The sequence below is a fragment of the Lampris incognitus genome, chromosome 7 (genome assembly GCF_029633865.1).
Source record: "Lampris incognitus isolate fLamInc1 chromosome 7, fLamInc1.hap2, whole genome shotgun sequence".
Classification (NCBI taxonomy): domain Eukaryota; kingdom Metazoa; phylum Chordata; class Actinopteri; order Lampriformes; family Lampridae; genus Lampris; species Lampris incognitus.
The window spans coordinates 46,106,564-46,123,827 of record NC_079217.1 but is presented as its reverse complement, the minus strand read 5'-3'; the positions used below and the strand labels follow the sequence as shown (position 1 = coordinate 46,123,827).

The window sequence follows — 17,264 nt, the reverse complement described above, 5'->3', positions numbered from 1 at the left end:
GGCTTAATAACCTCTAGACTTAATTTTAACAGAGAGAGGGTGGGTTGTTACATCAGGCATTATATCTGATAGATAAGATGAACCAAGTAAATAAAGTATGTCATACATTCACCGGTGAAAAATCAACAATGTTCCCTGAAGGGGAACTTAAGTGATCCACTGTTGATTATAAAGCTTCTCGTCCTTAACACGGACAGCTGAACATTTAATTTAATCAACAGTTGTCTCCAAATTCCAGATTTTCATAATAATTTCATGCATTGATTTGAGTATGGTTTAAGCCAGCCATTCCCAACATGGGGTGTGCGACCCCCACTGGGTGACACCAGAGATCACAGCGGGGTCAAAAGGCCTTGGATGATTTGAAACATATGTTTCCTATTGGTCAAATGCTGGTTGAAAGTATCCACAAGTGTTTGTTCAAGTAGAAATAGTACCAAAATCCATGATTGTATATTATAATGTATGCTGTAAAAACCTTTTTCTCACTACCATGAAAATAGAACTAATTTAGACAAAAAAACAATTATTGAGTCTCAGCCATGGGCGTTTCAGCCACCATGGTGTACCTGCACTCTTCTAAACGTTATATTTGCAGTAAAAACATATTTGTAGTGAAATATCAAAGATTATTGTCCGGGTAAAGTAGCGGTCTATTCCGTTGCCTACCAACATGGGGATCATCGGTTCGAATCCCCATGTTACCTCTGGCTTGGTCGGGCGTCCCTACAGACTCAATTGGCCATGTCTGCAGGTGGGAAGCCGGATGGATGTGGGTGTGTGTCCTGGTCACTGCACTAGTGCCTCCTCTGGTCGGTCGGGACGCCTGTTCGGTTGGGAAGGGGAACTGGGGGGAATAGCGTGATGCTCCCATATGCTACGTCCCCTGGTGAAACTCCTCACTTTCAGGTGAAAAGAAGCGGCTGGCGACTCCACATATATTGGAGGAGGCATGTGGTAGTCTGCAGCCCTCCTCAGATCAGCTGAGGGGGTGGATCAGCGACTGGGACGGCTCGGAAGAGTGGTAATTGGACGGGTACAATTGGGGAGAAAAGGGGGGGGAATCAAAGATTATTAATTGGCCTTGGCACATGCAAGCTTTATGTCAGTACACACTGTGAGCATGCAGTTAATAACAGAATCTGTGACTGCAGAATTGTATCCAAACATACACACTGTCTTGAAGATCCTGCAGATATTACCAGTATCCACTGCCTCTGCTGAGAGCTAACTGAGATCTTTGCCTCAGTGAAAGACATACTTAAGAAGCAACAACCGACACGCAAGGAAGTTAAATGTGTACAATAGAGGCTTTGTATAAATGAACAAAATTGAATATTTTCTCTCTAATACTGCACACATGAAATGAGTAGATGAATAGTTACCATTAATAAATGCTACAAGGGGGCATATTTCGGTAACACTTTAGTGTGGGGAACGTAGTCACCATTAATTAGGTGCTTATTAGCATGCACATTAGAAACATATTGGCTCTTAATTGGTCATTATTACGTACTCATTAATGCCTTATTCAGTAACACTTTAGTATGGGGAACATAGTCACCATTAATTAGGTGCTTATTAGCATGCAAATTAGCAACATATTGGCTCTTAATTGGTCATTATTATGTACTCATTAATGCCTTATTCTGCATGGCCTTATTATACAACCAGTAAGCCATTAACTATGAGTTTTCCCTCTATAGCCTCAGAATTATTGCTTATTAGTAGTACCATCTCAATATGCTTTGCTTAGTATGGACTTTATAAGGTGGTAGTACCACAAGAAGAGTTATTCTCCCTTACTAACACTTAATGAATATGGTCTGTTCTTACATAAAAAACACAAAACTACAAGTGTTAATAGTGTTAAATTACTGTAAATTAAGTTTTTGTTACTTAGAATATGTTCCCCATACTAAAGTGACATCTTGATTAAGTTTTTTTATGTTCCCCATACTAAAGTGTTACCCATATTTCAAATAGCGACCGCAAATGCTGAATGGACAGCTCCCCGTATCACAGCACTGAAAATTAAGCTACTCAGAAGTTTGCTTTATGATGAGTCACAGTCACACCGTAAGAGCTTAAGTTTGTATATTCTTTTATTTTAGAACAAGGCATTACAATAAATTAATTTGGTGTTATTAAAAATCCCCCATATGCATCTTTTTTTGTTGTTGCTGAGGCCACTCTGGGGGTTCAGTGAACTCTCTTAACTCACCTGTCATACAGGTACCTGTGTAAGACTAGTTGGGTAGAACCATGTTGTTGTGTGTACAATGTGATCAAATCCTGCTTACATTTTTGGAAACATGTCTGCAAAAAGTAAGGGCACAGGTGAAACTGGAATACTTAGAGGCCTAAATTTCAAACAAGTACATGTAATGTGAAACACTGCAATGCGATGATGAAATGATAAGTGCCAAGGGCCTTGGCACCCGAAGGCTCAGTCATTGGTATGCTTTTATATATAAGGCAATCCTCAGTCTACTGCCTTCCTACATTTGTGACATAATTGCACTGAGAAGTGCTGGCCCTTACTCTTTTCGTTCTCTTGGCTATGTGTTGCTTTCTGTTCCATATGCCCGCACTGAACTGGGTAAAAAGGCTTTTGTTCATTCTGCACCATTAACCTGGAATATGTTGCAGAATGACTGGAAATTTACAGTTAATCTCACTGAGCCGTTTTAAATCCAAATTGAGAGTACTTGAAGCTGATTTCACAACATATACTTGTTTTTTATAATCTGCTTGTAATGTACTTTTTTATAAAAAAAATTGTCTTGTGTTCGTGTTTTCAAATGTGTAATTTTGCAACTGTGTGATTTTGTAACTGCTTTCTAATTGCTGCTGCCTATCTTGGCCAGGTCTCCTTTGAAAAGTAAGTTTGTAATCTCAATAGGATCCTCCTGGTTAAATAAAGGTTAAATACATTTTAAAAAATTACCAGCTAATATACATAAAAATATTAGTTATACAAACAATGTTTCACGTCTTTTAAGTGGGGGGTCTTGGATTGAAGCTGGGTTGATTTAGACTGTGAAATTAAGGGAATGTTCAAAGACATTTTGTTTCTTTAACGGTTTAGATGTGTGCTCTTATGCCTTTATTCTCATTGCCATGTCACACCAGTAGATGTTTTACATTGTTTTATTTATATCATCATGTTATCAAAGATTTTCCTTTCCTTCAAGATGAAATGTTGCAAAATTCGGTAGTTGATGTAATCTGAAGTTAGGTGAGGCGATTGCTAGATGATGAATTTTAAGTCTACATTTCATTCAAAACAACCTTGTCTTCTGACAATTCTTTAGCATCATAGATCCACTTGTGTAAAATTTAAAAGTTCTTCTGACTACCCTGAGGCCTTAGTTGGAATTCGTATCCACCGTTTCTGATTAAGTACTTTGTTGCTTTATCGTCCAAAATGATTTTGTTTATAATGTACTGCATTTGTGTACAGTTTCTGCTGTTGCCCAGTTTGACACATTAAGCTTCCAGTAGTGTTCTGGTTTTGTACAATAATGTGATATATTTTCCCTAATATACTCTTTGTATTTTGATTAGATGCTGGATAAGCTGCGAGATCGCTGGACAAACACGGGTCTCTGGGAGAAGCTAGAGAAATGGAAGACTGTGATCACCGAGCCCCGTCGTGGTGGGAAGGGGGACTTTGACGACTTGTTGCAGATATATTATGATGCCATCAAATACTGTGGGGAAAGAAGTAAGTCAGACTGGTACTATCATGAATTTAGGACTAAGTGATTCCGCTTTATGTCACTGAAGAGCCAGTTAGGTGATGTGAATGTTGAGATTTGGCACTGGTGATGATGTGAGCACAAGTGGTTCCACCTGCTGAGCATTTCTGCCTGACACACCTCCAACAGTGCATTGTGTCGGCTTGCAAGGTTGTCAGCCGGGAGTCACCCTTCACTGATGTTTCGCTCCTTTAGATCCAGAACATCTCAAGCTGGTGGAGCAGTGGCAGGGACATCTCCCTACTGCCCCCTGCTGCTTCAGAGCAAGAAGCTCCCTTGTTCTACTTCCTCTGCCAGGTCTTTGAGAGCCTTTCTCAGCTTGGAGCCTATGATCCCAAGAGACTTCAGCAACCGCTGGGTGGATGTTTCAGTGCAACCAACTTCCACTGGATAGGTGAATGCCCTCCACCCTGCTTGTGAGCACACGGCTGCCAGTTCTGTATACTTATTTCTCTCAAAGGCACCCTCCATTCCCTCTTTCCATGGAACAGTCACTTAAGCCATAATGATCATCCTAATAGAGATGGACCAGAGCACGATATCTGACCGTAGGAAGGTTGTGGTGATCTCGTGTGGGAATTTCAACTGGTGATCGAGGTCAGCTCTGATGCTTCCCTCACCTCCGGGTGACAGGAGGGACCACTCTCTCATGCTGCTGCTCTGTGCCTCACCCTCTTGCCTGACAAACCGGATCAGCCACTTTGATGTTACCGGGCTGGCCTTGTTTACTAATGGGTTGATTTGTTTGAGTGTACCAAGACAGATATCATGGACACTGATGGCTATAAATTGTACTTTCATTTTCTATTATCAATGCATGAATAGTATAGTGCGACAGGCATGGGCATAAGTTCATGAATACTGGGATGGCATGCAGCGCTTTACCTGTGCCCCTGTCCATAGGGTTAGTGGTTTTGTCAGGAAGGGCATCTGATATAAAGTTCTGCCAAATCATTGTGCAGATTGACAAGATCAGGAATGACATACCGGATCGGTTGAGGCCCTGGTTAGCAACAACCGCCATTGGTGCTGTGCCCTCACAGGGTGCTAATGGAAACTATGCGCCTGTTGGGGAATGTAGGAACAGACGGAGGAGAGGAGGGGGGTACAAGCAAGACAGAAAAGAGAGAAGAGACAACTGAAGAAGAAAGACTTCAGAATGGCCACACTTAACGTTGGGGCAATGGCAAGCAGAGGAAGAGAAATAGACATGATGAACATGAGAAGAATACAAGTCATGTGTGTTCAGGAGACAAAGTGGAAAGGAAGCAAGGCAAGAGAGATTGGAGGAGATTGTAAGATATACTACAACGGGACAGACAGTAAAAGGAATGTTGTCGGAATAATCCTAGACCGAGAGCTACAATAGAAAGTCATAGAAGTAAAGAGGGAATCGGATAGGCTGATTTGGATGAGGTTGGATTTGTATGGACATTGAAAAATATAATAAGTTAGTATGCACGCGGGTGAGTTGCGATCAGGAAGAAAAGGTGAATTTCGGGAGACAACTGGACAATGTAATGGCAGGCATACCAGGGGATGAAAGAGTTTTCATTGGAGCAGACTTGAATGGACATGTGGGAGAAGGAAATGGTGGCGATGAGGAGGTCATGGTTAGCTTTATAGTTAATACATATTTCAAAAAGAGGAAAAAATCAGACAGTAACCTACAAGAGTGGAGCAGAACTATGCTGATAGACTACATTTTATGCAGAAAACAGCGCTTGAGGGAAGCTGTAAATTGCAAAGTAATACCAAGCAAGTGTGTAACAAAACAACATAGACCACTGATATGCCAAATAAAGACAAGAAGCAAACACAGAAAAGTGCAAAGACCAGCAGCATAGAAGATAAAATGGTGGAAGCTCAAAGAGGAACCTTGTAGAGAAAGCTTTAGGATGAAGGTAAGAGAGCTGTTGTGAGATAAATTGCCATTAGATTGGGATAGAACAGCAGAAGGACTAAGGGAAAGCAGGCAGGCGAGCGCTAGGAGAATCTCAAAAGGTTAAAAAGAAGGGACAGGAAAGTTGGTGGTGGGAAGAATTAGTGTGGCGCTGCATAAAAAAGAAAAAGCTGGCCAAAATGAAACTGGACAAAAATGAGAATGAGCAAAACAAGAATGAATACAAGTAAGCAAAGAAAGAAACTTAAGAGAGCGGTGGTGATAGCAAGGGCAAGCGCATACGAGGACTTGTACAAAAGACTAGATGCAAAGGAAGGAGAGAAGGATATATATAGAATAGCTAAACAGAGACAGAGCATGCAAGGATGTTGAACAAGTAAAACTGATCAAGGACACAGATGGAAGAGTACTGTCAAAAGATGAGGATATTTTACAGAGATGGAGGGATTATTTCAGTCATCAAATGAATGAGGAGAATAACAGAAAGAAGGACAGATGAACCACCAAGGAATGAATAGAATGTGGGAGAGATTACAAGGGCTGAAGTGATAAAAGCATTGTAACGAATGAAAAATGGAAAAGCTGTGGGACTGGACAATATACCAGCAGAAGTCTCGAAATACTTAGGCAATACTGGCATAGAGTTTCTGACTACTCTTCAACAACATAAAGACTGGGAAATTGCCAGATGAATGGAGAAAGAGCATAGTGGTATCAATTTACAAGAAAAGGGGTGATGCTCAAAGTTGCAACAACTACAGAGGGGTAAAATTGATGGGACATACAATTAAGTTATGGGAGAGAGTGATTGAGTGAGACTTAGGAAGGAAGTGGCTATAGGGAAAGAACAATTTGGATTCATGCCTGGAAGAAGTAAAACAGATGCAACATTTGTACTGAGGACTTTGGCTGAAAAATACATTGAAGGACATAAAGAATTGCACTGCGTATTTATTGGTTTGGAGAAGGCATATGACAGAGTACCGAGAGAGGAGTTGTGGCATTGCCTGAGAGTGATAGGAGTAGCAGAAAGTTACCTCAACATAATTCAGGACATGTACAGGGACTGTAAGACCATAGTGTAATGTGCAGTGGGAACAACAAACAAGTTTGAGGTAAAGGTAGGACTGCATCAAGGATTGGCGTTGAGCCCTTTCCTGTTTGTGATACTGATGGATAGCCTCACATAACATCTTAAGAAAGAGCCACCATGGAGCATGATGTTTGCTGATGACATCATGGTAGCAAACAAGGACAAGGAAAGGTTGGAGAGAGATCTTGAAGATTGGAGAGAAGCGCTAGAGATTAGAGGACTAAATATCAGCAGAACAACGATTTATATGTAATATGTACATCTTATGTGCAATATGTACATCGTCATGCCAATAAAGCCATTTGAATTTTGCCTTAACACCTGTGTATAAATAGATAAGCAAGTAGAAAGTCCACGATTGACCTTAGGAGAAGATGTCCCAGAAGTTAACAAGTTCAAGTACTTAGGATCGACAATACAGACAAGGTGGCGGTAAGAAGGAAGTCAAGAAAAGGATACAATCTGGGTGGAATTCATGGAGAAAGGTAGCTGGAGTACTTTGTGACAAAAGCATGCCGTCGAGGGTAAATGGCAAAATATACAAACCAATGGTTTGGCCTGCCTTGCTGTATGGTATGGACACAGTGACAACAACAGAGAGGCTAGAATCTACATTGCAGGTAGCAGAGATGAACATGCTGCATTGGTCCTTGGGAGTGACTAGAAAAGATCAGAAGAGAAATGAAGAGCTACGTTCAAGATCAACTTCTGGTTTGGATGGTTTGGACATGTAGAGAGGAGGCATAGACTATATAGGAAAGAAGGTATTGGACCTGGAAATACCTGGCAAAGGGAAAAGAGAAAGATCAAGGAAAAGATGGAAAGACCAGATAGAGGAGGACATGAGGAGGGTTGGACTGCGGGAGAGGGAGGCATTAGACAAAGCTATGGAAGGCAAAAATCCGCTGTGGCGACCCCTGAGAAACGGGACAAGCCAAAAGAAGAAGAATGCATGAATAGTATAAGGGGGTGGACTAGAAAAGTTGTCAACTTCTTACCCTTTTTGAACATGATCAATATTACTTGAGTTGCTTATTTGTCGCTTGTATGTTGGCAATGATTTTGTTTGTTTGTTTATTTTGCTTTTATTTCTTATATGTTTTCTTTAACATGTTCAATAAAATTGATTGATTACTTTCAGCCTGTGCGCCTCCAGAATTTTGGCTAGCTTCCGAAGGACTCAGTCATGGCACCATCAGTATCGGCCCTGCATCAACGCTGCCTTGCAGCCAGAAAGGATTTGTTGCAAGCTCGGGTTCTGGGAGTCACAGATTTGGCAGGTCTCCTCTGAGGCCATACCAGAGGTTCAGGTTCCAGGGACTGGGAAAGGTATCATTGGTGGCTCAGGAAGCTCAGCCTTGCTTGAAGATCTTCCACATATCCATCCATGTAACGGCCCTGTTGGTCACAGCCTCCCAGGTTGTCCAGCTCCCTTGTTGCTGTTGGCTCACAGCTCTCTTCTTCCATCTTCACAACTTCAAAGATCGCAACATCTTTCCTTTCCTTCTTTGTAGCTTTGCACCACATCTTGGTTGTTGTTCTCCATCTGAAACAGGCCCAGCCTGGCTGCGGCAAGCCAACAATCTCCTGGTATTCCAGTCGATTGATGGCCTGGTCTACCATCTGCATCGCATTCCACTTGCATCTTGTACAAACTTGGACCTTGGTATTTTAGACAGACAGGTCGCGTGAGTCACTCAGCTCAAACACAAACCTCACACTCTCCTGTTTGTAGCCCAAGCTAATGGATTTCAGCAGATGCTTCAAGGTGTTTCTCCCACACAGTGCTGTGTCAAAGTATCTTAAAATTTAAAAGATAGCGCCACAAACTCAGCTTAGACATCTCCATTCTCTCACATGTCAGTTTGATTGGTCATTATTGGCGTGTTCTTCAGTATATTCATTAGAATTAGCCAAGTAAGTTTTGGTCGTTCAGACATTGAATCACAATAACAGAAATTGCAAATAAGGGTGCAAACATGGACAAATGATGAGGTCAAATGCCTCATTTTTGGAAAATCCTGTTTTGAAATTTGCATGATTCCCTGAGTTTGGTACTGGTAAGCGTTCACACCACAAATGACTTACCTTTTCAGGTGGTCTCGGTGTGGTTGTTTTGCCCGTACCAGTGTGTAGATGACATCATTAAAAGAAGCCCAAACAAATCGGGCTAAATCAGGAATCAGGAACACTGTCATTTCACCTCATGTACTTGCGCACATGAAGTGAAACGAAATGCCGTTTCCTCCAGCCCACAGCAGTGCAACACACAGACAAAAACACATTCAGGAATTACAAGAACACACATATTCAAACTAACACATATCCAAAAAAAAACCCCAAAAAAACACTGTCTTAGGGAACAAACGCCAGCCAGGATAACTGTTGGACCCGCTGGTCTGCATGGGCTAGCAGTTAGCCTAGCCTGCCCCGATTACACGTCTTGTCAGACCGCCCTCCGTGTCTCCTCCTCGGGCGCAGATCCAGGCAGGGGCTGTGGTCCCTGTGGCAACTGGACGAGGCAGACCAAGTCCTCCCAGCCGATCCAGCGACAGCTCTCCCAGCCAGACACCCTTGACACCTCGCCACACGATGACATCAAAAACACCAGTCAACGCCAGGTGAGGCTGCTGCCAGACCGTCCTCGGTGTTATCGGAATTGCCGGTCTGCATGGGCTAGTGGTTAGCTTAGCCTGTCCCGCTTCCACGTCCTGTCAGACCGCCCTCGGTGTTACCTTATTGGGTGCAGCTCCTGGCAAGTCTGCGGTCCCTGGGCCCACAGCGCAGCCGACCAAGCTCTCAAAGCCGATCCAGCGCCAGCTCTCCCAGCCAGCAAACGAAGACAAAAATTTAGACGGAGACGTGGACAACAACACTGCACCGACAGCACTGGGTGAGGCCACCGCAAATGTGAATTTGCGCTGCCATCTTCCCACACTGGAAGTGGAAAAATTGACAAATGCACCAGTTTGTTCAAACCACACCAAACATGTTTGCTGTGAAATACAGAATTAGTGAAATAAAAAAAATATTTGAAAGCATTAAATTTAGGAGGTGCCAACAAAACAAAACTTGAAAAAGCTTACAGGGGATGAATTGATTCACCCCCCCCCCTTCATAAAGTGCCCCTGTTTAGGCACAACATGAATGCCTATATGTGTGTAAATAGTATCCAATGTTTTTGCAAGTTTCATGGCTCACTTGTTTCTTTGTTTTCATTGTTATAGATGGAGCACTGTTGATTGGTGTCTGCAGAGGGAAAGTAAGCGAAGGGTTGGACTTCACAGACGACAACGCCAGGGCAGTGGTAACCATTGGCATTCCCTTCCCAAACATCAAAGATCTACAGGTGGGTAAAGGGATAAACTGATGTGTTCAAATGGAATATTTTCAATTAAGGTCCAATTTATTTTTAATTAAAAAAAGTGCTGTAACCTGTAGGTGTTTCAAGAAGAATCATGTCCTCTTTTTTGTGAAAGGTGAAATTGATACTGATAGGCACAATATAAGAGTTCATTTCACACACGAAACAGAACATCATCTTTTAGTGGAAAAAAAATCCAAGTATGGTTGTACTGTTTCCCCAATCTTTAGCAGACAACGCTGACCTTAAAGTCTTTTCCTCCCCCTTTCCCTTCTTACCTCCTGTTAAATCACAGTGAAGCTTCCAAAAACCTGTTTTGCAGGTGATTGACGCCTTATTGATTCATTGACTTCTTTTTTACCTTAGCGTAAACTGTCAGCCTTTAATATTCTAACTTTAGGTGGGACATGCTGAAGCTGTTTTGATTTTTTTTTATCATGTCTGTTCCACTGAAGATGGATGATCTCCATCATGCTGCTATGATGGCAAGGTGTCAGGCCCTGGTGTCAGTTTGGGTTTGAAGCCAAAGATTGAAACAGGAGATGAATTGATGGAGGTAGAGGACAAAAGAAGATAGCTGATGAGGCCAAAAGCTAGGGATGCCTAAAGGGAGGGGCTGGCCAACTGTGAGGAGGTTCCACATTGTAAATGCCATGTTGTGATGTGGCAACGGGAATATTTGTGTTCGCTACCTGTGCTCAGTTCCTTAGAGAGCCCCCGTCTCCTGTCAAAGCTTATCATTTTGACTTCTGTGGCTGGTTGGTGGTGGTGACTGGTGACACTGACTTTACAGTTTAATTTCTTATGAAAGTTGCATCAATATATCTCTTGATTTTTAAATCAACTTTCACTAATTGGTAACAGATTTTCCCAAAGTGGACATTGTGTTCATTTTATGATTATGATGCAGTCCCACCATTTATTCATTTATCTGACCTATTTTTGCATATCTGTTGCCAATTGGCCCATGTGTGGTACAATAAATACTGTGATAAATGATTCTCAAATAAGACATAGGCCGTCTTCATCTATCTAATTGTCTTTTTTCATTGTCCCCCTCTTCTGTATCAATTTTTTCACCATTCCCATCAAATTTTTGACCACTCCCCAAATTTTGATTTTTGCCCTTTCTGCCTTCCACGTCCTCTCCCCATCTCCATTTATCCTCTGTCCTCCTTCTGTCCTCTCCTCTGTCAAGGACAGAGGTTTTGTGGCATTGTGTCAGCTGTTCATGCTCCCAGAGGAGCCCTGGGGGGATGCAAAGGTCTGTGAGCTGACCCCATTAGACTGCTGAGGGGATAGGGACACTGACACTAATGACTGTCAGAGCAGTGTGCCTGCCATTTCCTTTGCCTGGCCCTGACAGCTTGCGAAAACGGCACAGTAGGGCAGCCACAGGTACAACTGTATTCCACTGTCAGAGAGCTGGCAAGGCTATTTAAGGGGTCAAACATAGACGCATATGTACAAGAGCGCACACATACTCTATTGTGTGTTAACATGTATATAGACTTACATGGATGAATGCTCTGTATAAAACAAATCCACACCTCGACATGTATACAGTATGTCTCACAGTATATTGAAACGTTTGCGTCACTGTACTAGAGCTGTCCCGAATAGCGCTTTTTGGGCTCCGGAGCATCGGTCATAATCAACAGCAAATATTCAGAGCTTTGACGGCAGCGGGGGGCATGACATGGGAAGGACTCAGACATTTCTCCGTTCTCGGCTGAAATAGATAGCGTAGCGATGCAACACGTGTCTTTCAATTGAATTAAAGGCATTAATTGTTTAGGATTCTGTTGTACAGTATTGTTGTTTTTGTTATTTGTTAATGAAAAATATTTTCCAAAAGGTTTGGTGTATTTGATGCATGTTTGTAATCCCAAGGGATTTGGTTGAACAAGGACCCATTTATGCACTTCTTGTATCATAATAAAAGCTTGTGACATTTTTTTCTTAGCATTGATAAATTATAGCGCTACATAAATGCTCATAATAATAGGCTCCGAATCCGAGACAATGCCTGACAAAGTGTTGTGAAACAGAAGTGCAGAAACAGCATACTAGCTCCAACAAATTTATATCCATCCATCCATCCATTATCCAAACTGCTTATCCTTACTCAGTCGTGGGGATGCCGGAGCCTATCCCAGCAGTCGTTGGGCAGCAGGTGGGGAGACACCCTGGACAGGCCGCCAGGCCATCACAGAGCTTATCACAAATTTATATATTATATTTATTTGTATCTGAGATTTATATTGAAAAGATGTATATTTATTTATAATTTCTCATCATTTCTCAGTACTCGTGCATTTTGTCCTCTGCGTTTAACCCTTCCTATACACTAGGAGCAGTGGGCAGCTGCAGTGCAACGCGCGAGGACCAACTCCAGTTCCAAATACCGTGTGCCATTAGCCTCAGTCTGTAACGTTGTACAACCTGAACCTAACAAGTCAGAGATACAAGACATCCATATTTCTGTTATAACAATGCTTTTAATGAGATAGCAGGTAACAGTGGGTTTAACAGTGTAATACTCCAAGATTTTTCGAACAAAGAAATCACAAATTGCTCAGAAATACAATTGTTGTTTTTACCAATGACCTACACAGTAAAGAATGAGAAATAAATGAGCAAACTGTAATAAATAGAATGAGGTAGCACATTTATAATAACTGCAGCACAGCTGAGCTCTTGCAGCATTTTGTCTTCCCTTTAACAGCTAACCTGAACTGAAGCGTGACATCACTGCTGTGAGTGAGAGGGAAGTCACGTGCCCAAGCTGAGATGGTATATATTTCCAAATTTTAACAGTGCAATTAAAAAGTATAAATGTAGTACAAGGATGTGCTGACCAAATGTATTTTTGCAGTTCACCTTTATTGATATTCTATATTTAGCCCAGAAATTAAAAAAAAAAAATCCAAATCCCAAAATTGAAAACCAAATACGTACCCAGTGAAGGGCTTGCTGAATATTCAGATCCAGCCCTACACTGCACACACCCCAATGTACAGTGAATATAAAAAGTCTAAAGTCTGTTAAAATGGCAGTTTTTTGTGATTGTAAAAAATGAAACCAAGCTAAATTGGCAGAACTTTCTCCACTGTTTTTTTTTCCGACCTATAAAAATAAAGTGAAAAACAATCAAACATTTTAGGGAGGAAAAAAGGGAAACTACAAAACTTATAAATATAGCCACAAGTGTCAATTCCGGGGTTTAAACGAACACAGACCGTTAGAAGTTTGAAAGCTTCAAGAGCCTAATTAAACATATCTAGCAAGTTTGGTGATGTTTTGACAAAGTGTCATTGATTTATGGACAAATTTGCGCCAGGCCCACGCATGTGTGTTTGGAACTGGTGGCACCCCCTGTTAAGCAATTTCGAAGCAGTTTTAAACACGTGGCTCAACATTATTATGAAACATCCCGCAAGTTTTGTAATGATTCGACAAACAATTTGATTTATAGTTTGATTTGTGTTATGCCACTCCCATTTTTACATTTGTAGTGCCCCCTAATGGTCGATTTGAATGACACTTTCAGGGTATGTTTCATGTACTTATGTGGACATATCCTGCCAGTTTTGTGATGATTGGCCCAGTGGTTGGTGACGTGGGTCGATACGTGCTGAGCCATGCCCTTCCGAAGTTCATTGGTCAATATTGTGGCGAGCTGGTGTGAAAGCAGGAGGCAAGATGCAGACGTTTCGTGTTAATGGCAGCTCTCGTGTCCCCATACACTTCGTGACCCCGGGAGTGCTCTTTTATTTTTGCCCCCAAAATGGTTGCCGAACAACGGCTTTCCCCCCTGAAGTCACTAGTAAGAACATCGGTCTCAGTCACGGTCCTACAGTCAGTCAGTCAGTCAATAAAATGGTCTTCTACTCAGTCCGAGTTGAACCCCCAAACAAACAACACAACAATAACCAAAACATGAACTAAAACAACAATTTGAACACAAACGTTAACAGTCCCAGAATCTCCTGCACTACCCCACCGCTTAATTGCCGATAGTCAGAGAGACCGCCCTCTCCGGTCGCTACATGGCCCCCATCTGAGGGGTCAGTTGTTCCCGACAACCCCATCCCCCAATACATAGTTCCTCAAATTTCCAGGGTGCCATCGCTGGCGAACAGGCCGCCTGGGGCTCACAGGAAGCACAACTGGGGGAGAAGCACACTGATCGGCGCATGGGGTGCTACTGTCGCTCCTGGCCCCAACAACAGGCAGAACAAGGCAGCAGTATGGGGAGAGTCTGTCCTGATGCAGCACCACCATGTGCCTCTGGCTGGACATGCACACCTGGTACACCACCTCAGACATCCTGCCCATGACCTCGCTGGGCCCCCGCCAGTGGGGGTAATCCCCTTCTTGCGAATGGGACAATACACCCATACCTTATCCCCTCGCATGAAGGCCTGCCCAAGACTCCGTGTGTCATAAGCCCTCTTCTGTCATACCTCGGATTTGGCCTGGGCCCAACTGGTGTAGTCATGAACCATTTGCAGGCGATCCCTCAGTCTCCGGAGGCTGTCCATTTCTTCTCTCCCCCCCCCCCCCCCTGGACATCTCTGGCTCAGGCGGGACCCCAAACACCAAGTCCATGAGTGTCCAGAGCTCCCGCCCAAACATGAGGGCAGCAGGCGTGCACTTGCTGGACTCCTGGACAGCAGTCCGGTAAGACCACAGGACCAGGGGCAGGTGGTGGTCCCAGTCCCGCTTGTGTTGGCTGGTGAGGATGGCAAGCTGGGTGGCTAGGGTGCCGTTGAACTGCTCCACCAGCCCGTTACTTTGAGGATGGAGCAATGTTATCCTTGTTGTTTTTACCCCCAGCCGCTGACAGACCTCACTGAATTACCTAGGACTCGAGGTTCCGCACCTGGTCGCTGTGGGGCTTGGCAGGAACCCCAGAGCTCTCCATTTTTCAGCGAGGTCCCACTTTTGACACCAATCTGGCAAGCTGGTGTGAAAGCAGGAGGCAAGAGGCAGAGATTTCATTTTAATGGCAGCTCTCGTGTCCCATACACCGCACGACCCCGGGAGTACTTTTATTTTTGCTCCCAAAATGGTTGCCGAACCCCCAAACAAACAACACAACAATAACCAAAACATGAACTAAAACAACAATTTGAACATGAACGTTAACAGTCCCAGAATCCCTTGTGCTCCGCCCCAGCGCATAACTGCTGATAGAGCAGCGGCCCTCTCTGGTCGCTACAATATCTTGAAAACTGAATAAGATCTCAGCAAGCTCAGGAATCAGGAACATTTGTCATTTCAGTGGGCAGCTGAGGTCCAGCGCCTGGGAACCAACTCCAGTTCTTCTTCCTATTGCCTTGGTCAGGGGTACAGGCCCTATTAACCCTAACATAAAAGTCTTTTTGATGATGGGAGGAAACCAGAGCGCCTGGAGTAAACCCGCGCAGACACGGGAGAACATGCAAACTCCACACAGGAAGGACCTGGGACGGCATGGGGTTTGAACCCAGGACCTTCTTGCTGTGAGGCAACCTTGCTAACCACTGGGCCACTATGCCTTGCACACAACTTGCCATCATTGGGCAAAATGTCATGTCTGTACCATTTACCGTCTCACAGGAGTTTGTGCAAACATTCAAAATAAATAAATAAAACAGCACAAGAACAATAGGGTTCAAGTCCGAACCCTAATAATTCTGGTTACCTAAGTGTGCGCGCCTATTTATAATTGGGGATGTGTCTGCGTTCAGAGCTAACCAAGCAGTTCAGAGCTTACAAAGCATGAACGGGATCTCATTGTTTAAGGGTATCAATCAGGAGAGGGGTACAAAAGAATTTCTGAGGCATTAGATAAACCATGGAACACAGTAAAGATGTATGGCACAACAGTGACATTACCAAGAACAAGACGTCCTTCCAAAATTGATGAGAAGACAAGGGGAAAACTGGTCAGGGAGGCTGCCAAGGGGAAACATTAAATGAGCTGCAGGAATTTCTGGCAAATACTGGTTGCTCTCTACAGGTGACAACACTCATTCATTATCACTCCCTCATTATCCAAACTGCTTATCCTTACTCTGGGTCGCAGGGATACTGGAGCCTATCCCAGCAGTCAATGGGTGGCAGGCCGGGAGACACCCTGGACAGGCCGCCAGTCCATCACAGAGCCGAGAGAGACACACACACCTAGGGACAATTTAGTACAGCCGATTCACCTGACCTACATGTCTTTGGACTGTTGGAGGAAACCGGAGCATCCCAGAGGAAACCCACGCAGACACGGGGAGAACATGCAAACTCCACACAGAGGACGACCTGGTACGACCCCCAAGGTTGGACTACCCCGGGGCTCGAACCCAGGACCTTCTTGCTGTGAGGCGACTGCGCTAACCACTGCGCCACCAAGCCAACAATCTCCTGTATTCTGTATATGTCTGGGCTATGGAGTTAGGGTGGCAAGATGGAAGCCTTTTCACACAAAAAAAACCAGTTCTGGCTAAATTTAAAAATTAAAAAAAACTATACATCCAGTCTCCCAAAACTATGTGGGGGAAAAAAATGTTATGGTCCGATGAGACCGAGTTAGAACTTTTTTTGCCATAATTTCAAAAGGTATGTTTGGCACAAAAATAACAGGGCATCCCCAATAGAACACCATACCCACAGTGAAGCATGGTGGTGTCAGCATCAGGCTTTGGGGCTGCTTTTCTTCAGTGGAATTGGGGCTTTAGTCAAAGTGGGGGGGAATCACGAATAGCTCCAGATACCAGTCAATTTTGGCAAAAACATTCAGGCGTCTGCTAAAAAGTGGAATTTCACCTTTCAGCATGACAACAACCCAAAGTATATATCCAAATCAACAAAGGAATGGCTTCACCAAAAGATCAACTTTTTGGAGTGGCCCAGCCAGAGCCTAGACCCGGATCCAATTAACAATCTGTGGGGTGACTTGAAGAGGGCTGTGCACAGGAGATGCCCTCGCAATTTGACGGATCTAGAATGTTTTTGCATGGAAGACTGGGAAAATATTGCCAAGTCAAGAATGTGCCACAGCCGATACTCTTAAAGAGTGCTGTAATAAAGTCAGAAGGTGCTTCAACAGAATATTTGTCTAGGGGTGGGCACAATTATGCAACCAGGTTATTATAAGCT

General features: G+C 43.4%; 1 protein-coding gene across 2 annotated transcripts in view; it reads left to right on the top strand.

The window, feature by feature from the left end:
* Positions 1–17,264, top strand: part of brip1 (BRCA1 interacting helicase 1) — a 97,185-nt gene that overhangs the window by 71,958 nt on the left and 7,963 nt on the right. For both annotated transcript variants that reach the window (XM_056283391.1, XM_056283390.1), the window contains exons 15-16: positions 3,571–3,730; positions 9,988–10,109. In XM_056283391.1, coding sequence (XP_056139366.1) covers positions 3,571–3,730; positions 9,988–10,109 — 282 coding nt within the window. The remainder of the gene's footprint in view (positions 1–3,570; positions 3,731–9,987; positions 10,110–17,264) is intronic.